Source organism: Corvus brachyrhynchos, unplaced genomic scaffold (genome assembly GCF_000691975.1).
Source record: "Corvus brachyrhynchos isolate BGI_N302 unplaced genomic scaffold, ASM69197v1 scaffold12, whole genome shotgun sequence".
NCBI classification, from domain to species: domain Eukaryota; kingdom Metazoa; phylum Chordata; class Aves; order Passeriformes; family Corvidae; genus Corvus; species Corvus brachyrhynchos.
The window spans coordinates 3,456,083-3,477,424 of record NW_008237885.1 but is presented as its reverse complement, the minus strand read 5'-3'; the positions used below and the strand labels follow the sequence as shown (position 1 = coordinate 3,477,424).

The following is a 21,342-nucleotide window of genomic DNA, read 5'->3' as shown; positions in this document are numbered from 1 at the left end:
TCTTTCCTTCCTTGCTGATTTATCCCTTCACCAGATTTTCAAGGAAGAAATTATCACACCCTCTTGAAAGGACTTAGTATCCTGTCACTTCATGGCTACAGTTTTTGAAGTTAAATGCCAAGTTTTCTAATTTTCACTTTGTTGTTTTAAATGGCTGACTGCTCCCTCCATTTTCTGCAGGAGAGTAGTTTGTGCCAGAATGAGCTTTTAGTGCAAGAATCTCGGTGGGAAAAAATTAACCTTCTTTGGAATATGTAGCACCATATAATGCTCTTCCAAAATCAGCAATGCATATGTCCATGCATCCTTGCATGATTTATTTTAGGATGAGGTCAGACTTTTGAAGATGCTTGTTTCTTTCCAAAGACAAGGGTCTTTGTTTTCTTGACTCTAAAAGATCTAGTGACTCTAAAACGTAACTAGTACCACTTAAATAGCCTGCAGGTGTTTAAGTTGAATAGAAATGTCCTACAGAGGAAAAAAAAAAAGTAAACCTGCACAGTTTTTCTTTTTGTTGGTTTGGTTGTGGGTTTTTTGTGTGGTTGGTTGGTTGGGTTTTTTTGAAAAACCACATTAGCAGCAAAGAATCTGACTTTTGACTTCAATAAACATCTTACAGATAAATTTAGGCTGAGATGAATTACCCACTGGACTTGCCTGTCTTTCTGCACAGACAGATGCCTAAGTTTAGATTTCTAAAGCTACGTGAAGTGACTCGCACCATAACAACTGAAAAGATGTGTAAGCAGATTTTCTGACTTGTGTGATCCTTCAGTCTTCACCTTATTCATTAGTTTAAGCCTACCCTTGGACATCTCTGAAAAGCTCAGATAATGTGTTTCCTATATGGTAGTTCTTGTAAATGTTGCCTATTTTCTACTTGTTTTGGGTGTTTTGTTAATAACCAACTTTTTCACTACACAGGATTTAAATGAGGATTTCTGAGTTCTACATAAGATTCACGTGTTAATGAATGGTGTTGCTGGATTGATCCTGTTTTTCTGCACTGTTCTTGGAGATTTTAAGGTTTCTATTGATATCTCCCCTGTAGTGACAAGAGAAGATGGGTGATTATGAATAAGCAGCACAATGGCAATATTTAATAACAGTGAGCACATGGGCTAACACAATACAAAGTACTGATGAAAAAGTACTCTTATTTCCACAGTAATCAAAACTGTCTGTAATCTATGCAATATTAATTTCACTTTAAAAAGAAAATGGTTCTTTTATGCCTTCAGATAACCTAAACAATAAAGTAGTTATTAAAATGGAAATCCTGAGTTTGCATGTGCATATGAAAGGATTCAGAAAAGACAGACTAATATACCTGGAACTTTTGTGTGTGCTAGCTGTAGGAATACGTGTGACTTTATAAATATTTATACATGGTTCAAAGCCATCTGTCAACAATTAAAATATATGTCACGTTTAATAACATAGTCTGCATAGATTAGGATTACTATAATTAGACCATTGCGCACATATTACAGCTGCAAAATGCATGAGCCAGGCTTTCTCAGGAATTTCGAAAAAGGCTTCCTCTATTTTATAATATTCTCCATGGTATTTGATTGCATCTGAATAAGTAATGCTGCAGAGAAATAGCATAGGCAGCTACTTGAACTTGAAGCTAGCTTTTCTGAGAAAAGTTATAATCTTATCACACATACAAAGACCCAATGGGATCTAGAGAATTGTTCTATCAAATCTTTCCGAGAAGACTTTGATTGTAAATGGTGCACTTCTTTATGCACCAAGAAACCTGTTCTCAAGTAATGTACAGGTCCCCTCCTCCACCACTTTCACATTTCAAGGATACCTTAATTCTCTTGAAGATTTTGAAAAACAGGCATGATGCATTTTGACAAGACTAGGCAATGGGAACTATTTTAAGAATAGTTTGGAGGCAAAGAGGATTTAAAAATACAGCCCTTCATATATGATAAGTCTCAATTTATGCAAAGCAGCCTTACTATACGAATATAAACCAGAGAAATACAGTTATACAGAAATCATGAAAATAAATGACAACTCAAGAATGGGGACAAGGGGCAAATTGTGTGCCAGGAAAGCCTTGTTTTAACCTTATTGAGAATTCACTTGCCTTCTGGAGAGTGCTGGCACACAATCTCAGGGACTGGAAAACTTTCAGTGTAAGGCTTAAGTGCGGCATAAATTATGTACTAGAGTTTATACTGGCATTCTGTCTGAAGGATATATTCTGAAAATGAAAAGAGTATATATTGTACCTTAAGAAAAACTTGATAAATAATGCAGAAGATTCTGGATATGTGTTTTTGCTGTGGTATGTTTTGTGGCAATCTCTTATTATAGGATAGGGCCAAACAAAGTCACATATGAGGACTGGAGGTATGCCTTTGTAATTGATACTTGGTCTCACTAATATAAGGAGATTCCTGGTTATTAGTTATATTAAGCTTCTGCATAACATCTTCTGTATTGCAGGGTGGGGAGGGAGGGGACATGGGACATGACAATATTTTTGCACAGAGAATCCGTCCTGACAAAAACTGTTCTGTAGGCAACATTGCTATGTCCATGATGAGATAAATGAGTACTGAAGGATTTTGTTTCACAGTGATTGAGTTATGTGTTAAATTTTACAGGTGTCTACTGTCACATCATATTCTAGATCAATTTAAAATGCTCTGATTTAAGGGAAAAGTACATATGCAGCTGCTGAAGAGGGAAATGCATTTTTAATGTTTCCATTTTTTAAGTATATGGGACATTTTTCACTTGCATTATCTACAGAGCAATGGCTAATGCAAAAGTAAAGGCTTCCTTCTGTTTTATTTTTGTATTTAACTTGCTTTCAAATGTTTCTGGGAGCGTACTAGTTTTATGAAGTTACGCAATATTGGCCTTGCTGTCAGCTTAGTCTTCATGAATTTTACACAGCAGCTGTTGCTTTTCCTCAGTCACTTGAGTCCACTGATGTGAGGAGTAGAAATGTCACCAAGTAAAAGATGAAAGTAGCTTTATCATGCTGCTGGTGAATAAGGGAAAGCAGTGCGTCAGTCACCACTGCTGGTGGGTCACCTCCACTGCCTGTCTACTGAATTCCATTCTCTGAAATCAGTTCTCTGGATAAATCACCAATTTATCCACTCACAATAGGGTAGCAATAGAAATGTACCTCTAACAATACGGTCACAATTTTGCTCATGATGGCATCACAGATTATTGCAGTGCAGCTTTTTCTATAATGTCTTCTGAATGGCCCTCCAGAAGAAATGTCAAGTAGCATATTCTTATAAAGTGAAAAGTGTTCCAGAAGGTCCTGCTTCTAAATGGCTTAATATTATGCCCTTTCACTTGCAGATCTGTGAAGCATAAGAAGAAATCAAAACCTGAAATAGCCTATCTGTGATTTTCATTATCTATCATGGTGTAATTCACTTCAGCTGTAACTTTAGACTTCTGTTTCTACTGATAATGAGAGGAAACAAGGGTTTACAGATTATTAACTCTTAAGTAAAAAACTGTGTCAAAGAAGTAAAAGGAAGTTCTATTTTTGTAGACCTAAGATCAGAATTGACACAGACTGGAAATACACAGATGAACAACTGATGTCGTAATCTCCTGTAGAACCCATTCCTAGCTTATTTTTCAGTAGCAATTTAATATAAACATGTTGAAGTAGGGAATAAACTTTTTCTTAAAAAATTAAAATTGAACACTTACTGTTTTGCTAATGTCATGATTTTTATTTTTAAGTAACAGCCAGACTCATAACAGACTGATGTTATTATCAGTAGAAATCAGTTCCTGATAATGAGTTAATGATCGTGCACTTATGTCGCTATATAGGAATCTCTTGGTGAATTCTCTTCCATTTCACAGCTTCTTTGGTATGTGTTGGTTTCTTATTTTATTTGAAAATCTGTCTTGTGTAATGATAATCATGGGATTATTGAAACTGGCTTTAAATATGATTAATTCTCCATATGATTTTCCAAGTTTTAGTTGTTAATACTGAAAATGTTTGGTTTGAAACTTTCTTTGAGAAAATTTAATTCTTTAGTTGTAATCAGCATTTTTCCTCAGAAATAATTTGATCTTTTTCTTGCTAGTAGTATATTTATACAGAGAAGGAACATACAGAGAAACAATGAATTTTATATCTATAGCACCTAGATAATGGTTGAGATTCCACTGTGCTTTTGTCCAGTTGACCTAGTTGTGCTATGACCTGTGTTGTTACCAAACAAACAGAAAATGCACTGCCTGGCTAAAAGAATTAAGAATTTACTTGGAAAACTTTCTTTTGTCATTATTTCTTTTCTATAAATCTCAGTTTAGACTCTGGCCTTCGCTCAGCTGAATAACTCCCAGCTTTAACTAGGATTATGGTTCAATTGCGTGTGCTCAGATGCCTGGAACCATTCCAGCTGCTCCGTGTTCCTTGGCCTCCAGCTATTGCTCGAGAAGCTCTTCTGCAAATTCTCTATCACTCCTCTCTCACTGTGTAGTTCTCCAGATAGTCTAGGTCATATCAAAAAGCAATAGACAACCATGTCCACAAAACTGAATTAAAATTCTAACATGCAAATTACTACTGAGGACCTTAGACACTTTACTTACAGAAAAACATGTAAATGTTTTGGCATCTACACTGAGGTGCATGATTCTGAAGCCCAACACCACCCACAATCCTGGTTATGTTTGTTCAAATGAGCTTTATCTGATCACAGTATGCCATGTTATTTAAGTCAATCCATTTTCTTATTTTTGGTTAGACCTCAATCATTCATGAAACCACTCGATATTAAGCTGTCTAGTAGTGATTCACATATTCTGTTCTGGAAAGACAGAGTTTCAGTCTACTATTACCAGCAAAGAAAACTGTCTAATATATGTCATATATGTCATATATGTCTATCTATATCAACCCTTGTCAAGGTAGAAAGGTCCAAAAATTCAGATGAGGATGAGGTAAAGGGCGATTAAAATTAAAATTATTTTCAAATTATCTGAAAACTTATTTGTAATATCTAGTGGAGGGGGTTATAAGCAATAACCTTCAAATGAATAAAAGGAAACAGATTAACAGAAAAGAACAGTGACATAAAAAAATACAAGCACATGCATGGATGGGTGAAATGGGCAAAGAACATTAGTCTCTGACATTAATCATATATAATGTGACTTTGTTCTGTTATTTCAACTACTAGACAGAAATAAGAGTACATGCTGTTGTTCTGGGGTTTAATTTTGCTCTCATTTGTTACCTTAGAAAAGTCTAATTCATTTACTTAATTTTCTGAGGATGATTTAAACCTACCGTGAAATGCTAGCAAGACATGCATTTTTACAGATGGGAATACCTAAATATTTTTTAAACACATCAAGTTGATAGTGTGCATATCTGTGGCAGCAGGGATTGCACCAAGGGATAAGAGCCAAGCTTTTGCTCTTGTATTCACTCTGAATGAGTAACAGCTGGAAAGAAAAGTAATTGCTCATGATAGAACTCAAGTGAGAACATGAATAGGTAGTGTTAGCTGTAAAATGCAGGTATAAAGCAAGATTTCTATATGTAACAAATTAGAAAAAGGGTATTTGTGAATGGACAATTACATTTAGGAGCTGTATCTATATTGCTAAGTAAAAAGAGGATCAAGGGTGAGAACATACTGCTCCACATCCCCTTACAAAGGTGCTTACAAATACCCTCTTAATACGTGATTTATCTTAGGGAAAACTGGTTGGGGAACAGATGTAAGTTACAAAGACTGAGAAATTCAATATCTATCACTGTACCTTATTGCCCAGTTCTCTTTTATTTGACACTGTAGACATCCCAAAAAACTGCATCTGTTAACTGTATTAAATAAAAATGTTCAGGAACAGCAAGTGTCCTATTTCCTACAGCAGAATAACCATATCCAGGCTGCCTACTCAGAACAGTCTGTAGACTATGCTGAGGCTCAAATTGGGGTCAAGCATTTTTGTGAAGAGTGCTAGTTAGGTCAGTTCAACTCTGTGATGGCCAGGAAGCATGCTAAGGATGGAACAATATGTTCAGTGTGTGCTTGTGCTTGAACACATAGTCTCACTGTGTGGAATTGTACCTTCAATGAAAATTGCTAGTCATTGCTACCTAATTCAGCAATTAGATTTCTTTGAAAATTTTGTTCTCTTACTAAGTGATTTTGAATGAGACATAAATAACTACTGAGAAGAAATGTCTGGATTTTGAAGTAGTTGTATAATAATAAGCTGGGGTGATTCTTATTTCCACTATTCAGGCAGCAGCTGATTTGATCCTGCGTTAGTAAAGGTATATCAAGAAAGCACAAAAGGTAGGTTAGAGCTGTGTTGTGCAGTGCTGGCGCTTAGCCACCTTTCTAATTTTTGCAGTTCAGTTCAGTAAGCAGAATGAATGTCTATTTCTTTGTTCAGCTGAGTTAGCTTAGACTGGAGAGAAATATTGTGTTACTTCCATCAGAATTTCAGGCTACTGGTGATTTTATGGAGAAGAATGGGTTTTCAAACTTGAAACCCAGAGTTGTAGCCCTGGATCTAGGCAGAAAACAGTGGGTTTGATACAGCACTGTATGTATTGCTTGCACTTTGTGTATCATCTCAAGGATATAAAGGCTATATCTGATTAGAAATCTCATTCTCTTTTTGAAAATATCATAAAAAAAAAAAAAAAAGGAGCTGATGTACTTCACACAAAGCTACAGCTTTTTAAGCTTTTTATTCAAAAAAATCCCCACAGGGCACTATCATGAGGGACTATGAGTTGCCATACTAGTGATCTAAATACCAGTCTCCAATATAAACTGGACTTCTAATTTGGAATGCACATTTTTGTTGAGGAAATGAAACCCTGCAGGAAATTCTGGCCTACAGGTGTATGAGTAGTTTTTCTTAAGAGATCACCAAAGGAAATGCTGTATTTCTAAGTATTTTCTGTGTAATGCTAAGCAGAGAGAAAAAAATTAGCAGTTTATTCCTCTCATTTGAAAGAGTTCAAGGTAGTAATACTTCTAGAAATAATTTTTCTGGATTTGACTTGATTAGCTAAATTGGATTCACTGCTGGGGTCCTTTGAGATTCCCTCCAGAAGTACGTATGATGTGCACATAAATGAAAGAGAGGAAATACTATGACTGAGCTTAATTCACAGTGAACTGCAATAGAGCATCAAGATATTTTTATTGAAATACAATACAATAAAATTTATAGAAAATCCATGTTTCCCATGAAGGTATATGATGTAGAATAAGTGAATAGAATACTAGATTTTATTTATCACATCAGTTTCAATAGTATAAACATAAGTTTTATTGCCTTTCAGTGTTCATCATTCATTAGACATTGTCCTTGTTTCAGCAGGGATAGATTTAATTTTTTTCCTAGTAGCTGGGATTATGCTGTGTCTTGGATTTGGGGCGAGAATAATGCTAATAACACAGTAATGTTTTACTTGTTGTTGAGCAGTGCTTACTCTGTCAAGGACTTTTCCTCTTCTCTTACTGCCCTGCCAGTGAGCAGGCGGGAGGTGTGCAAGAAGATGGGAGGGGACACAGATGGGACTGCTGACCCCTACTGACCCAAGAGATATCCCGTGTCTTACAAAATCACACTCAGCATATAAACTGGGGAGAGTTGGCCAGGGACTGGTGGCTCACTGCTCAGGTCATCAGTCACTAGGTGGTGAGAAATTGTATTGTTCATTGCTTGTTTTGTACATTCTTTTATCATCATTACTATTATTATTTTCCATTTCTTTTATGTCCTACTACACTGTTTTTTACCTAACCCATGAATTTTACCATTATTCCGATTCTCTCCCTCATCCCACTGAGGGGGAGTGAGACAGCTAAACAACAACAGAGATTAAATCACTTGCAACTTCCTGCAAGCTAAAAAATCCAAAATAGAGTACAGTCTTGCCATTTCAGATTTACATATATGAATTAATAAATTTTTGAGAGGCAGAAGGGGCCATTTTGGTTTTTTACTTCAAGCTCATACATAGCATGTCCTTGAATCTCTGAATTAATTCATGATTTAAGACCAAAACCTGTTTGATCCAGAAAAAAAAAGAAAAATCAACAAACGCCCTTACCACAACTGTTGGTAATTATTGTTTATTATTGAAAAATTATTTTAATATAGACCAACCTGAATATTTTTAAATGTATTATTCTGGTAGCATAGATTTTTTATGATTCACTTTGAATGTTTAAATAAAAAAAAAGTCATTTATTTGCTATTTTCATATACTTTGGCCTGCTGAATCTGTTAAATCTGTATTTGCCATATAGGCACTTACAAGGTTTATAAGGCTGGTTAAATAAATTCTTGAGATCAAGGGGTTTTTTTGAGGGCACTAAAGGATGAGCTCCTTGGTTAAAACAAAAGCATTTTTTTGGTTCCATTCTAATCACTGAAATAGAATTCACTTCTGTGCCGTCCTTTCTGAACAAAGGCAATGAGAATGGGATTTAGGAGTAATATAACACCCCGAATCTGATTCAGTATTCCTATTTCTGTCCCCAAAGAGATCCCATTAAAATCTTTGGCTAGAACATTGCTTGTGGTAATTCATATTCTTCTGGCTACCCAGGACACCCACAATTAATTTACGGAACAGAATATTTTGTCTTTTAATATGCATGTAATACAATATTTAGACTTGCAAATTTACTTTCATCTGTATTTTATTATAGTATGTGTTTTAAAATTCACTCAATTGCCTCACTTGCCAGATGAGATTTTCTTAGTTTGTCGCTTCTCTTTGTTGTTTAGTAGTTCTCCACTTCTTGTGGCAGTAAAAGATTTATCATTAACACTTTGTTTTTCATTTTGCTTTCCAGATTCATCGATAAAAGTCTTAAATAATCTTGAAAGTTTACCAGGCCCTATAGGACTGTACAATAATCATACATCCTTAGTGACAATCTTCCTAATTATACTTAGACTCTGAGATTTGTTGAGAAGCTTCAAGTACCCTCATAGGTGTCTTTGTAGCTGCTGCAAGCAGTTCATTTTCTTACTGAAATGTTACAGAGCAGTGAGTCATATATTTACAGAACCCTGGAAGTACTTTATTACAACAGTGTAATTTCTGTAATGCAAATATTTTCATTCTAAAAGGTGAAATTTCACAAAATTTATTAATGGTACTTTTTGGTATTATAACCTTGTTCAGAATTGCTTTTGGGTAAAAGAAAGCATTCCACTAAGCCATCAATGAAAGTCCTGAGAGGTATTTGGGCAATGGAGCACTGAAGGATCTAAGAGGGAGGCCAAACTTCCCAAAGCTATGTAGGGAAGCTGTGAAGGACCCTTCAGTTGACTTACACACAAATCATTGCCCCATGCACATGTACCATAGTAGTGGCGCACAAACTTTCTGGGAAAATAAAATGCCACCAGCAGAGGACATGCTTTTGATACCAAAGTCTTAGTTCAATAAAATTTCATCAACATTGAGAAACAGCAAATCTGCAATGCTGGTGTATCTACTGCAGTCTCAGAACACTGGTGAACTAACCCTTGCCATATCTCATTCAAATTAACACTGTTGCCAAATATATTTGCTGCTACTTCCATTGAAATTGAAAGACAATAATGTATGATTAAAGCATGGGGTTTGGGGTTTTGGGGTTTTTGAGACAAAAATTTGATAGAATGGAAAAACCTTTGGACAAAATAAGAAGAAAAAAGATTATTTTAGACTGTGACACAACGGGAAGAACATTCACTGTATTTTTTTGAGGGGCAGATAGTATACAGCTAGTAACCCTCCTTATTCAGCTGGAAGACCCAGTAAGAATATACAACAAAATTTTCCAGTCATAACATGTACTTATTTTCCTCTTAAATAATAGCTTTATAAAAAGTGCAGCACAACAGAACAATTCTTTTAAACAACTTTTATCTTTGTAATGTGAATCAATTTATCTTTGAAGAACTACATGGATTTCTGTTTAATAAAGAATTTATACTAGATCCAAGCCTTGCTTAGTAGAGAACCAGCACGGAGATTTGTGAACTTATATGGAGACAGTATTTCTTCTTGTACAATTAAGGAGACTGAAGAGAATAACAAAGTCCAAAAAACGAATGAGCTTACTCATTATTTAATCTCTACTTTTTCAAGTACAGTGAAAAGTTTGGAAAAAGTTAAAGAGCACTTTTTCAATGTTGAACCTACCTTTAAAGCAATTAAGTGGGATCACCTGTGTTTTTAGGTTTCTAGGCAGAAGTCAATAATACATAATAAGAAGAAGAAAAAGAGAGAGGAAAAAGAAATAACTAAGTTGTGCTGAAATTTAAAGGAGCAACAAAATATAAAACCTTATTAAGTCTATATGTTTCTAAGACTGAAACAGATATAGAGGAGGATGCATGTTCTCAGGCTGAAAAAATGTGTGTGTGTATATATATGTATATATATATACACACACCAGATATATATATGGTATATATGGCGTATATGTATATGGTGTACTGTGGAAACTTTGGCAAAAATTTTTGTTTGAAAAACTGTCTTGCTGGAAGTTCATGCCCACATTTATACCACAGAGCTCAGGCATAAAAAGTACCTTATCATACAACTGGCCCTGGGAATGTGTCACAATATGATTTGGGGTGAAAAATAAGTGTGCTGTTTAACTGAGTGTAGTTCATTAAACTGCCTGTGTTTTGTTTCAATAAATACTATTATGGTAGAAGTATGGCATGGATTACACAATGAGCAGGGAGATGAGCAGCAGTACAAATGAGCTTTTTTGCCTCTTAGCTAGGTAGTTTGTCTTTCAGGTAGCATATAAATGCCTAATAAAACTTTTGAATTAAAAGTGCAGCATAAATTGGTCCTGTTGGTTCCGCGGTGAGTGGCATTCTCCTGTTCTTACACAGTGGCAAGTGGATCTTATAGAACCATTGAGATTTAGCTGAGTGATCTTGTTGTAGTGGTGATTAAAATATTTTTTGTTGGGCACTGTATAGCACTTAACAGATTAAGCAGTCTGGGAAGTGACTCCATAATCTGAAACTAAAATCATTGTATTTGTTGAAAATATGAACCCAGTATCTTGTTAAACAACAAAGCAAACACATTTTTGAAGGTATAAAACAGCTGTGTCTGTTTCTGACTAATTAGTAGCTATTTCAAGGAGAAAGAACTATCTGATTATTAAATTAAAGAATCTGAGCCAGTGAGGTTTTGGCCAGTGTAAAGAAGTCTTCCTAGATTTAAGCATGAGTAATGCACAAACCTGTACAAACTGATATTTTGGATAAGGTTATAAGAGTTATTAACATTTGTAAGCACCTTGTTTTTAGAGGCTGTGATGTTCATATTTATCTGACAGATAAACTGAAATTAATCTGAATGGGGAAGAGGGCATACTGTTTGTGTATGTATAACAGTTGTACCTCGTATATTTAAAAATTGGATGACAGCAGTTGGACATTTGATAAATGAGAGAGATTAACATTATTCAGGTGATTGCTCAGCACTGCTCAACAGAGTGGAGAAATGTATTAAACTTTGAGATCTCTACTGTTTTCTTATAAACCAGGCAGATATCATTGGCCATCTCTACAGTGATAAAAGGACACAGAGAACCAGTTTATTTACTGGAACCAAATCACTTACACTGCTTAGGCCAGTATCAGCTATCCCTCTGCTTTATTTTAGGTCATCTTTATTATTTCTCCAAGGCAATGCCTGGATGTCCTTTGGAAATAGTTCTCTCCATGTTAGTCCTGCCTCTGACTGTACTAGTTAGGTCTGCTGTTCCTTGGTCAAGCAGTTGGTATCATCCCAACATATTTTTTTTCTTCAGCTTCTACCAGATTTCCATATGACACACTCAGAGCAGACAAGGATGTTTTGGGTCCACCAATATAGAGCTGCAACACAGCTCACATACTATTTCAGATATTTCAAACCGAAAAATTCACATAAAATAATAAATGTATCTTAAGTCTCAGTAGACACCACATGGGTCTTTAAAAGATCCAGGTTCTGCTGTTAAGTAGCACAGATTCTGTCTGCTCTAAGTGGGCCTATAAGAAAGGGGGTAACAAACATTTTAGTGGGGTCTGTTGCGGTAGAAATAAAGGCAATGATTTTAAATGGAAGGAGGTTTGATTTAGACCATGTATAAGGAGGAAGCTTTTTGTATTGAGGGTGGTGAGACACTGGAACAGGTTTTCCAGTGAGGTGGTAGATGACCCAGCCCTGGAAATATTCACGATCAGGTTGGATGGGGCTCTGAGCAACTTGGTCTAATTGAAGATGTCCCTTCTCATTGCAGAGGAATTTGGACTAGATGGCCTTTAAAGGTTGCTTCAAACCCAAACTATTCTATGATTCTATGTACTTATGCATTACACTTGGCCTCTGGGCCAGAAATTGGTACCAGATCTTCTTTTATAGTGATAAAGAAACAGTTTTGTGGGGTTTTAATTGAAAATTAACTATACATCTCCAAATACCATTCTTTTAAATCTATCTGTAAGCCAGGGTAGAAAAAAAAATTAAAAAAAAAATCAGAATTCTCATTATGTTGATCCTGAAATTTCCTTTTCAAATCAGGTAATTACTAGGGACATACATGAAATTCTGGGTAGTCACTGAAGCTCTCTATATGTACTGTTAACTTGCATACTATATCTTCTCTTCAGCTGTTACAGGGCAAATCATTTCCAAAATATGACAAATGGGATCTCCAACAAACAGGCAGTGGTGGAGGTGTAGATGAACAAATCAGTGGTGATTGTGATGATGAAGATGGTTGTGGAGGATCTGGAAGTGGAGAATTCAAAAGAGTCCTGAAAATTACAGACTGTAAGTCCATGATTGTTTCCTTCATGCATTTAAACAATGAGTTGGCATATTTTACACTAATATATACCACTGAATTATCTTGGAAAAGGTGTGAAAAGTTGTCTGTGTAATGTTTCCAAGATTTACAGGAATAGGCCTGCAACTGAGCATGGTATCAATATGAGTATCAGTTTCATCATAACACATTTTAAAATATACTTGGCATAATATAGACTTAAACCAGTATTTTAGTAAAGTAATAGGTGTAAAGTGACATGTCCCTGTGAGTTATTGCATTAACATAAGACATTTGGCAGCTAAAAAGAGAAACTGTACTAATTTTTAATGGAACTATGACAAAACATGAGGTTTAGTGCTGGTAGCTGCATTTCATAGAGAACTATTGGAACCATTGTACTAAAGCACTCAAGAATAATGCCACTACTGGTTCTTATACATCTTTCTATTTTTTTTACTGTTTTGTTTTTATGTAGTTTGGGGTTTTGTTTGGTTGCATTTTATTTTTGTTTGATTTATTCTCTGAAACACATCTGTAACTATTTTCATTTAAAAAACCTGTGCTTGTGCACTTGAATGGCATAGAACTCCAACCATGAGCAAGGTAAGCTAATTACTTCTCTGAATCAGGACATCTGTCTGCATATCTTATTTCCCTTCCCAGTGTAGAAATATAGGCAGAGATGGTGGCAATAGATGAATTCTTTCATCTAAACTGCATTTTTGCATTTCACATTATGTATATTCACTGAATTTGAGGGTGATGCGTGTTTTCAGGCTTAGATGCGAACCCCAGGTCCTTTTTGACTTGACAGTAAAGAGGCAATTTAAAAATGTGTCTGTGGAGAAGCTGTAGTTGCCCATTTCCTTTTGAACTGGTGGAAAAATGAGACTGAGGGCATGCCTTAACAAGTCAGTTTGGAATCAGCCTAGGATCCTCTTGCACTGACACTTAGTCCATACATTTTCAAGTTCTACAAGAAGTCTAGATGGGATTTTGAGCAATATCCAAAAAAGTTTGGACACTTACTTCCTGAGAGTGCCCTTGGAGGTATAACTTTGGAAAAAGAAGTTAGGAGTTCAAACATTTAAAACCAGATGTTCTTTGGAATACTATATATATTATATCTATTTGATAATGACACTCTATGGTATTGAAGGACTGTAAAATAGTCTTAGAATGTGACTAGAGCTGTTAAGGATGTATTAAATGATGAAAGAATTTCAAGAACAGTATATTTTATTTCACTATCTTCTGCTGCATTAGAATTTTCTTCATATTGATATATTTAGTGTAATCTTTTCAAAATGTCAAAATTATAATCAGCATTTATATTCTCTTTATACTACATCTTCTAAATTGCTAGAATTGTAAGCTATGTGTTAGAGATAGTGAAATTTGCATGTAATTCTGTTTCATTTGAACTTTTTCTAAGATATTATAGAACAAAAATATGAATCCATACTGTTCTATATTTTGACTTCTGCATAAATCTTGAACATTTATGCTGGCATGCATTTCTTATTTGGAATTCACCTTAAAAGTTGTCTTTAACATATACCAGAAAGAGTCCTACTTTGTTCTGGGGCCTCAGATATGGACTATCCAACAGAACTGTTAAAATACTCAATTTTGTAGATTTTTTGTTACAATATAGGTCAAGAACATATTTTTTTTTCAGAAATTACTTGTATCTTTAAGTATATGTTTAAGTGCGTGTTTAAGATAAATGAAACAGGTTCTTGAAAAATTTTTCTATTGCATCACAGTGATATATGAGTAGGACTGGGGGAATTTAAAGTGAAAACCAATATATTTTAGTAAGAAAAAAAATGATCGTCTCAAGATTTAAGATTTTATGTGAGAACTAGAGCTGAAAAAAATATAAACATAATAAGAATTTAGGCTGATTTTTAATAGATATATTTTACATATATTTATGCAACATATATAATTTTGTGTAATTAGCTTTGGGTGATTGGTATTAATTAAAAGCTAAGTCAGATTTTAAACTCCTCATTTTTAAACTGAAATATTACATTCACGGTGAAGATGTTGCTTACAGCTCCTTGAAAATATGTCTGACTGTCAGCTAAGCCTACAAGTTGACCACAGTTTATTTGATCCTCAGCATTAGCTTCTCTATGGGTCATACAGTTGGTATTATTTTCCTTTATCAAGAAAACTTTCTGGATTCTTTTACTTCTGGACAACTTTTCTTTCTCTCATAACCAACCAGGAAAGAAAGGGGGATTGCTACATAGTTTTTTCTATAGTAGAGTCTAGTCACAGCCTATTCATAGCCTAGGCTCATTTTTTGGTAACTTCTGCAGACATTTTCAACAAGGAGATGATCCTGTGTGCAACAACTTAACGATCCTAATAAGATATTAAAGTATGATATGGAACCAGCCCTTTTTTGTATGTTGCTGTGTATAAAAATAAAGCGTAAAGACACATCCGCCTTCTTTTTTCATGCCATATCCTTGCCTTTTGAACATGTGTCTGATACTCAGAGCCAGAAGGAACAGGGAGGAAGGGAGGTGATGCACTTCTTCCAAAACAAACTTGTACCTATTTTATGTGTACACATAGCTTGTGAAGTGAAAGATTACTTGTTTCCACACACAGTGCTAGAGATAGAATTTATTTCATTTAGTGCTGAAGACAAATGTGTGTTGACAGCCTTTAGGCTTTAGAAAGCCAATTATGACTTTTGGTATTTGTAACTCAGAAGTGATAGCTTTGCATTACAAAAGTGTTTAAAATAAGTTGTGTTTTGAAAAAATCTAGTTTTACTATCATTATTACATTATATTCAATGTTTCCAATCACTACAGTTGTGCTGACTGGTTTGCTCTTTCATAAGTACTTTTAAAATATGGTAAATCAGTGCAGTTATTTGAAGAAATTGTACTAGAAAGGATAGTGAACTTTAAATATATAAAATAAACAGTAGTATAAAGTCTTGGCACTTCATTTGCTGGTTTTATTCTCCTCTAACCCAGGAGCTCCCACAGGACTATTTCACGCGTCACAATGAATTACCTCTTCAAAACCCTCTGCAGAATGCAGCAGTAATAACAACAAATACTTATCACCTACATATTGATTTGAATCTGTTTCCAAATAGCTCTGTGAGGAAGGACTAATCCCAATATCATTCCACTGAGGTTCTCAATACCATCTATCAAAATTCTCATAGTACTTTTAGCAAGACCACTGATTCTCTGAAAAGTGCTCTATCATTAGTTTGTCTTTCCTTGCTCATTTTAACATGCAACACACATGTTTCTTTACTGCAGCCAGAGATCTAGTTCAGGGCTCAAATATGCAGACATGTCTTTGTGCTTAAGATATATATGGGCAGACCTTGTCTCTAACTTTTTAAAATTTTTATCTCACCTAATATTCTTCCTCTTTGAAGAAAGAAGTCTCTGAAATATTTTATTTCTCAGGCTTCTTAATCTGTAGATTATTATTTTCTTTTTCAAATTATGCTATAGGGGTAAAATAGCTTGGAAAAGGCTTTATGTTGTGATCTCTATAGAAATAAACCAGTCTATGTCTTGTGTGACATTATAATGCGTTCTCAAGTCTCAAACATAATTTCTCCTCTTTCTGCTCCTTCACCCACTTCAGTATAGGTGCCTTTCTCATTGTTAAATCTGATTCTGGTGGCATATTCTGGGACCAAAACTACTTAAAGCTGGCAATAAAATCTCCATTATGATGTTTGCCATCTGTTAAATTCTTTTAAACTCTCATCTGCATTCTGTTACCTCAGTAAAGTAAGACATCCCTTATGTCTGAGTAGGATTTCAGGTTTTATTTACACACAAGAGTATTCTTCCTAATTCTGAATGTTAATGTGAGGTGTTATTCAGGTGTCTTTGGAAGGGCTACGTGACTTCACTGTTCATAGTTCACTCAGTTCAGAACATCTCAATTCTATTAAAAGTGAATAAGAAAAATAAAAGTTCTTGCTGTGAATGTCACCCTTGGTCTAAATATTACACTCACTTTTAACAACAACATTCTCATAGGCTATTGCTAATTGGAAGACTAGAAGAATCTCACCCTTCCTTTTCAGCTAAAGACTGTCATAATCTGAGCTCTTTTCTCTTTTATCCTTGTCTTTTGTGGGGCTGAAAATCTTTTGAAGAAAAAGATTTATTGCAATTAGTTCATTCCCGTAAAAAATTTGCATTTCCAGAATTAGTATTTTCTTTCAGCAAGAAGATACATATTGTCAACACATATGAAGTTCAAAGATTTTTCTGTGTGCATGATCAAGTGTTGGCACGAAAATACATAATGATACTAATTACTGAAGCATAAAGAAAGCGAAAGGATGAACAAGTTCCAGCAATTTCCACCAAAAAAAAAATCCCAAAACCACTTTTGGATTCCTAAGCATAGACCTCCACCAGCCAATGAAGTTTGTACAGGTAAAGTTGCAGGATGTATAACAATATGAAGCACAGTGGTGGCTTGACCCTGGCTAGGTGTCAGGTGCCAACAAACTGCACGGCACTGTGGGGGCTGCTATGGGAAAATGAACTCCAGCTCAGCCAGAACCAATACAAGCAGTGAAAGAAAAAACAAAATAATTACATTTAAAATGCCTTGTAAAAACTAAGAAAAGTTACAAGACATCTTTCTTATGCAGTATTTTGCAAAAAGGTGTGACCTGCATAATGATATTATGCATTGGAAAAAAATAAAAGATGATATTTCAATTTTTTGGTTCTTTTCTATTTAAAGAGTATCAGCTCTCTCTCTTAACAAAATGTTTTCTCATAAGTCAACATTTTTACTTCTTGAGTGATGAATTTAACCTGAGTAATGGATTGAAACTATACTGTCAGGTTGGATTGTTAATTGAAAAACAAATAAGGGAAATGGTTATGTAAAATTTGCTGAGGGAGTTTACACAGAGACAGAAATAAAGTCAGATAATATAAAACTTCATATTTTGCAATAGTGTATTTTTTGCCTTGTATTAACGTTACATCCACATGAAGATTTTTATGACAGAGGCTACCAAAACACAAACAAAGAAGCACAATTGCTCTTCAAAGGTTTTAAGTTATCCTATAGCGTTTAATGAGCACACTCACTGGTCTAAAACAGCACATCAGAGCAGTGCAATTATTACAAATGACCTCCATTAATTACATGGGGTTATATTTTGCTGGAAATTACCTTATAATAATACTACTAATTCTGAAGTTACCAGAAATCTGGAGCCTTTTACTGCATGTATTATTTCATTGAACAAGTGTATAAATATTTGCACTCACAGTTACCAATAAAGAAACAAACTTCCAGCAAAGTACTAACGTTTATTGCTTTCTCATCCATTCTTTTATATTTCCTGAGGAGAATGAATAAGATAAAAGGTGTTATAGCTATTTATCAGGATAAAGAATGTCCTGAATGTTTTTTTATTTCCACAGCAGTAGAATGAAGACAAGCCATGCCACTCTTACAAAAGTGCTATTGTACAAGATCTGCCTGGTTAACAAATTCTGATTTATTACTTCCTAGTTTTTAAAAACTTCCAAAAAACCCCTCCTGCCTACTGCTTTATGCCTTCGAAACTTGAGCACAGAGGATATACTCCAGCATGTCCTTCTCTGCTCCAGATTCTGCTGTGAAGACCACAGGTCTTCGAGAGCTCCTTTTTGGAATAAACAGAGAAATACAGAATATGGCATTGTGTCTTCAAGGTATCATGCAGGTTGTGTATCATCTGAACTGATATGCTGTACATCAGAATAAAGTTGGTATCTTGGTGGAGATAAACACTTTATGTGGTAATGGATTATTAAAAGAGTAATTTATCGGCCTGGAGAATACTAAGGCTCCAAATAACACCTCTCCATGGATTTAGGCATTTCCTTCTAACTTTTCACCAGCATGGACATCCTTCAGGCTATTTCCTTGGATAGAAAGAGGGGAAAAAAACCCGAATTCTTGTGATTGGTCTTCCAGATATGAAAATGCTTTTAAGCTGTTTCAATCAACAGGCTACATACTGAATGAAGAACTAATACAGCATTTCCTTATTTCACCTAATTTTATGCCAAAAAGCACAGAAGCAATTACAGAGTTACAGAAAGCCAAGTACAGAGACAGTCCTTGCTCAAATTGAGCTGACAGTGAATAATATGTCAAGTTTCCTACTGTGGACTCTTAAGATTTAATTCTGAATGGTACTCTTAAGGAAGGTGGAGAGTAAAAACACCTTCTACATGGAAGTTTTTGCCCTACATAAGGCAGGGCTGTAATTCCTCTTTCAAAATGGGATGGATTTTTTTGTGAGTTCCCTCATTTCCCACTCCTCCTCTACAAGGATCTTTCAGATATGTCTCAAAGACAAACCACCAGCTATAAACAGAATTTTGAGATGGGGAATACAAACTGTTTCTTGATAAATTTGTAAGGTTAAAAAAAGCCGGCATTCAATTCTATGAAATGCATCGAGCACCATCACTAAATGCCAGTTCTTCTAGCTAAGCAAGAAATGGTTAATCATATCCATTCCACAAACACAGTATAAAATGTGAGTATAAATGCAAATGGTTTATGTGATACCACAGAAGTTGTGTTATTTACCAATCCAATCCCACAAATGAGCCAGTAGAAAATTGATTAAGACTAATCCTCCAAAAAACACCATACAATCCCAAGTACATTGTTTCCTACCTTTACCTATCATAGGTCTGTCTCTCTCTGGTGCAAAGACTGTTTAGTTATTTGGATAGAGTAGGAAAAACTAGAAGATAACAATCAGGCTAAGTCTCTACAGCTGTGTTTAAAGCCATTCAGCTAGCATATAGACTAAAACCAGAATAATCACTTCACTTGTGTCTGACCTGAATTTACCTCTTTTAGCCTTTTTTTACCAAAGAAACTTTTAAAGGTTTATGATTCATCCCATTAACAGACAAGAACTTTGAAAATTTCATCAAGGGAACAACTCTTAAAAAAGATAACTGTGCCTTCATGTATTTTTTTTTATACAAGACAATAAAACCTCTACTCTATATTAGGTTATATTTATTTTTTCATGTGCATCTGATATATGCAAAACCAAGTAAAAATACACTTCTAGTCAATGCAAAGTATGGTTAATTGGAAAATAATAAGGGTAATAGGTTTGAAATTAGTTCTGATTGAATTCTTTCTGAGTAGGCATCATTTCACTGACTTCAGATGAGATTGTCTTTTTCAGAGAGACCATATAATAAGTTTCGTTGAAGTTACAAAATTCTAATTGTATTTTTAAAGGCATTACCTTATAATAATATCACCAGTTCTGAAGTTACCAGAAATTTGGAGCCTTTTATTTTATATTTCATTGAACCAATGTCACTATTAAATTTTAATAATTTCTGATTATTCATTGATTATAATTCAGTAAATAAATATTTGTTATTCTTTAATATGTTCTTTGAAATGCGTTTCTTAATAGTGTATTAAGGATATGAGGAGAACAGACCTTCTGAATAGTCACTTTCATCTCCAGTTGCCCTTAGGAGTGGTTTTATTATGCCAAGGAGATCTTTCTATAGGAAATTCTTCATAATTTTGAGGTTTTCTTTTTAAATCTGTCCATGTTTTAAGTATTTTTTGGCAGTGGGAGGGGAAGAGCAGCATCTCAGTCTTGATGTTCCATTTCCCATACTGTCTGTGATAGCTTTTATTATCCACTTTAGATGATTCTTTTGCTCTTCCAGTTTACTTGTACTCTACTGACAAAAAGCCTCAAAATGAGTTGCCTTTTTTTTTTTTTTTTTTTTTTTTGGTAGAAATTAACTAGTTTTATTTCTTTGAGTGAGAGAAAATATAAAACTAACCTCTATGTAGTTTGAAACTATTATCATATTCTAGTAACAATTCCTTAAAATGATCAGATTAGCTACTTCAAGTTTCCAGTAAAAGCTCTACCTGTTACCATCCAAACTCTAAACATGAATGTTGGAGGACAGCTATAGCCTACTGTGTATTTCTTTTTTCTCCTTAGAATGCAATCCTACTTTAATAATGATAGACACAGAGACAGAATTTTTCTTCAGGAGCTGAAAAATTTAGACTTCTTTAACAGTTACGGTAAAGAAATAGACATGTATCACTGAAAATGAGTAAACACATGAGGGCACAGTTTATTAGGCCTACATTAAGCATGTCTGTTAAGATGAGAAGAATTTTGCCCTACAATCCTTACTTCTTTCAACTGATTGTAAAAGGACAAGCTTCAGTAGCTCAAGTACAGATATCTAAGTTATCCCTAAGTTAGGTCCTTTTGCTTTCACTCTGGTTCTGATTTAATTTTGATTTTATTTTTAGATAAGGGTTAAATATCTTCCAATGTATATCACAGTCTTATTGTCAGTGTCACTCTTGACTTCTTACAATAAAAAATAGATGGGTACTTGCAAATACAGCTAATAAGACCTGTAAAACAGAATTCATGCTGTCTGAA

General features: G+C 34.7%; 1 protein-coding gene across 2 annotated transcripts in view; it reads left to right on the top strand.

Annotated features, from left to right (window-relative positions):
* Positions 1 to 21,342, top strand: part of GPC5 (glypican 5) — a 601,007-nt gene that overhangs the window by 295,824 nt on the left and 283,841 nt on the right. For both annotated transcript variants that reach the window (XM_017732641.1, XM_017732642.1), the window contains one exon: positions 12,688 to 12,850. In XM_017732641.1, coding sequence (XP_017588130.1) covers positions 12,688 to 12,850 — 163 coding nt within the window. The remainder of the gene's footprint in view (positions 1 to 12,687; positions 12,851 to 21,342) is intronic.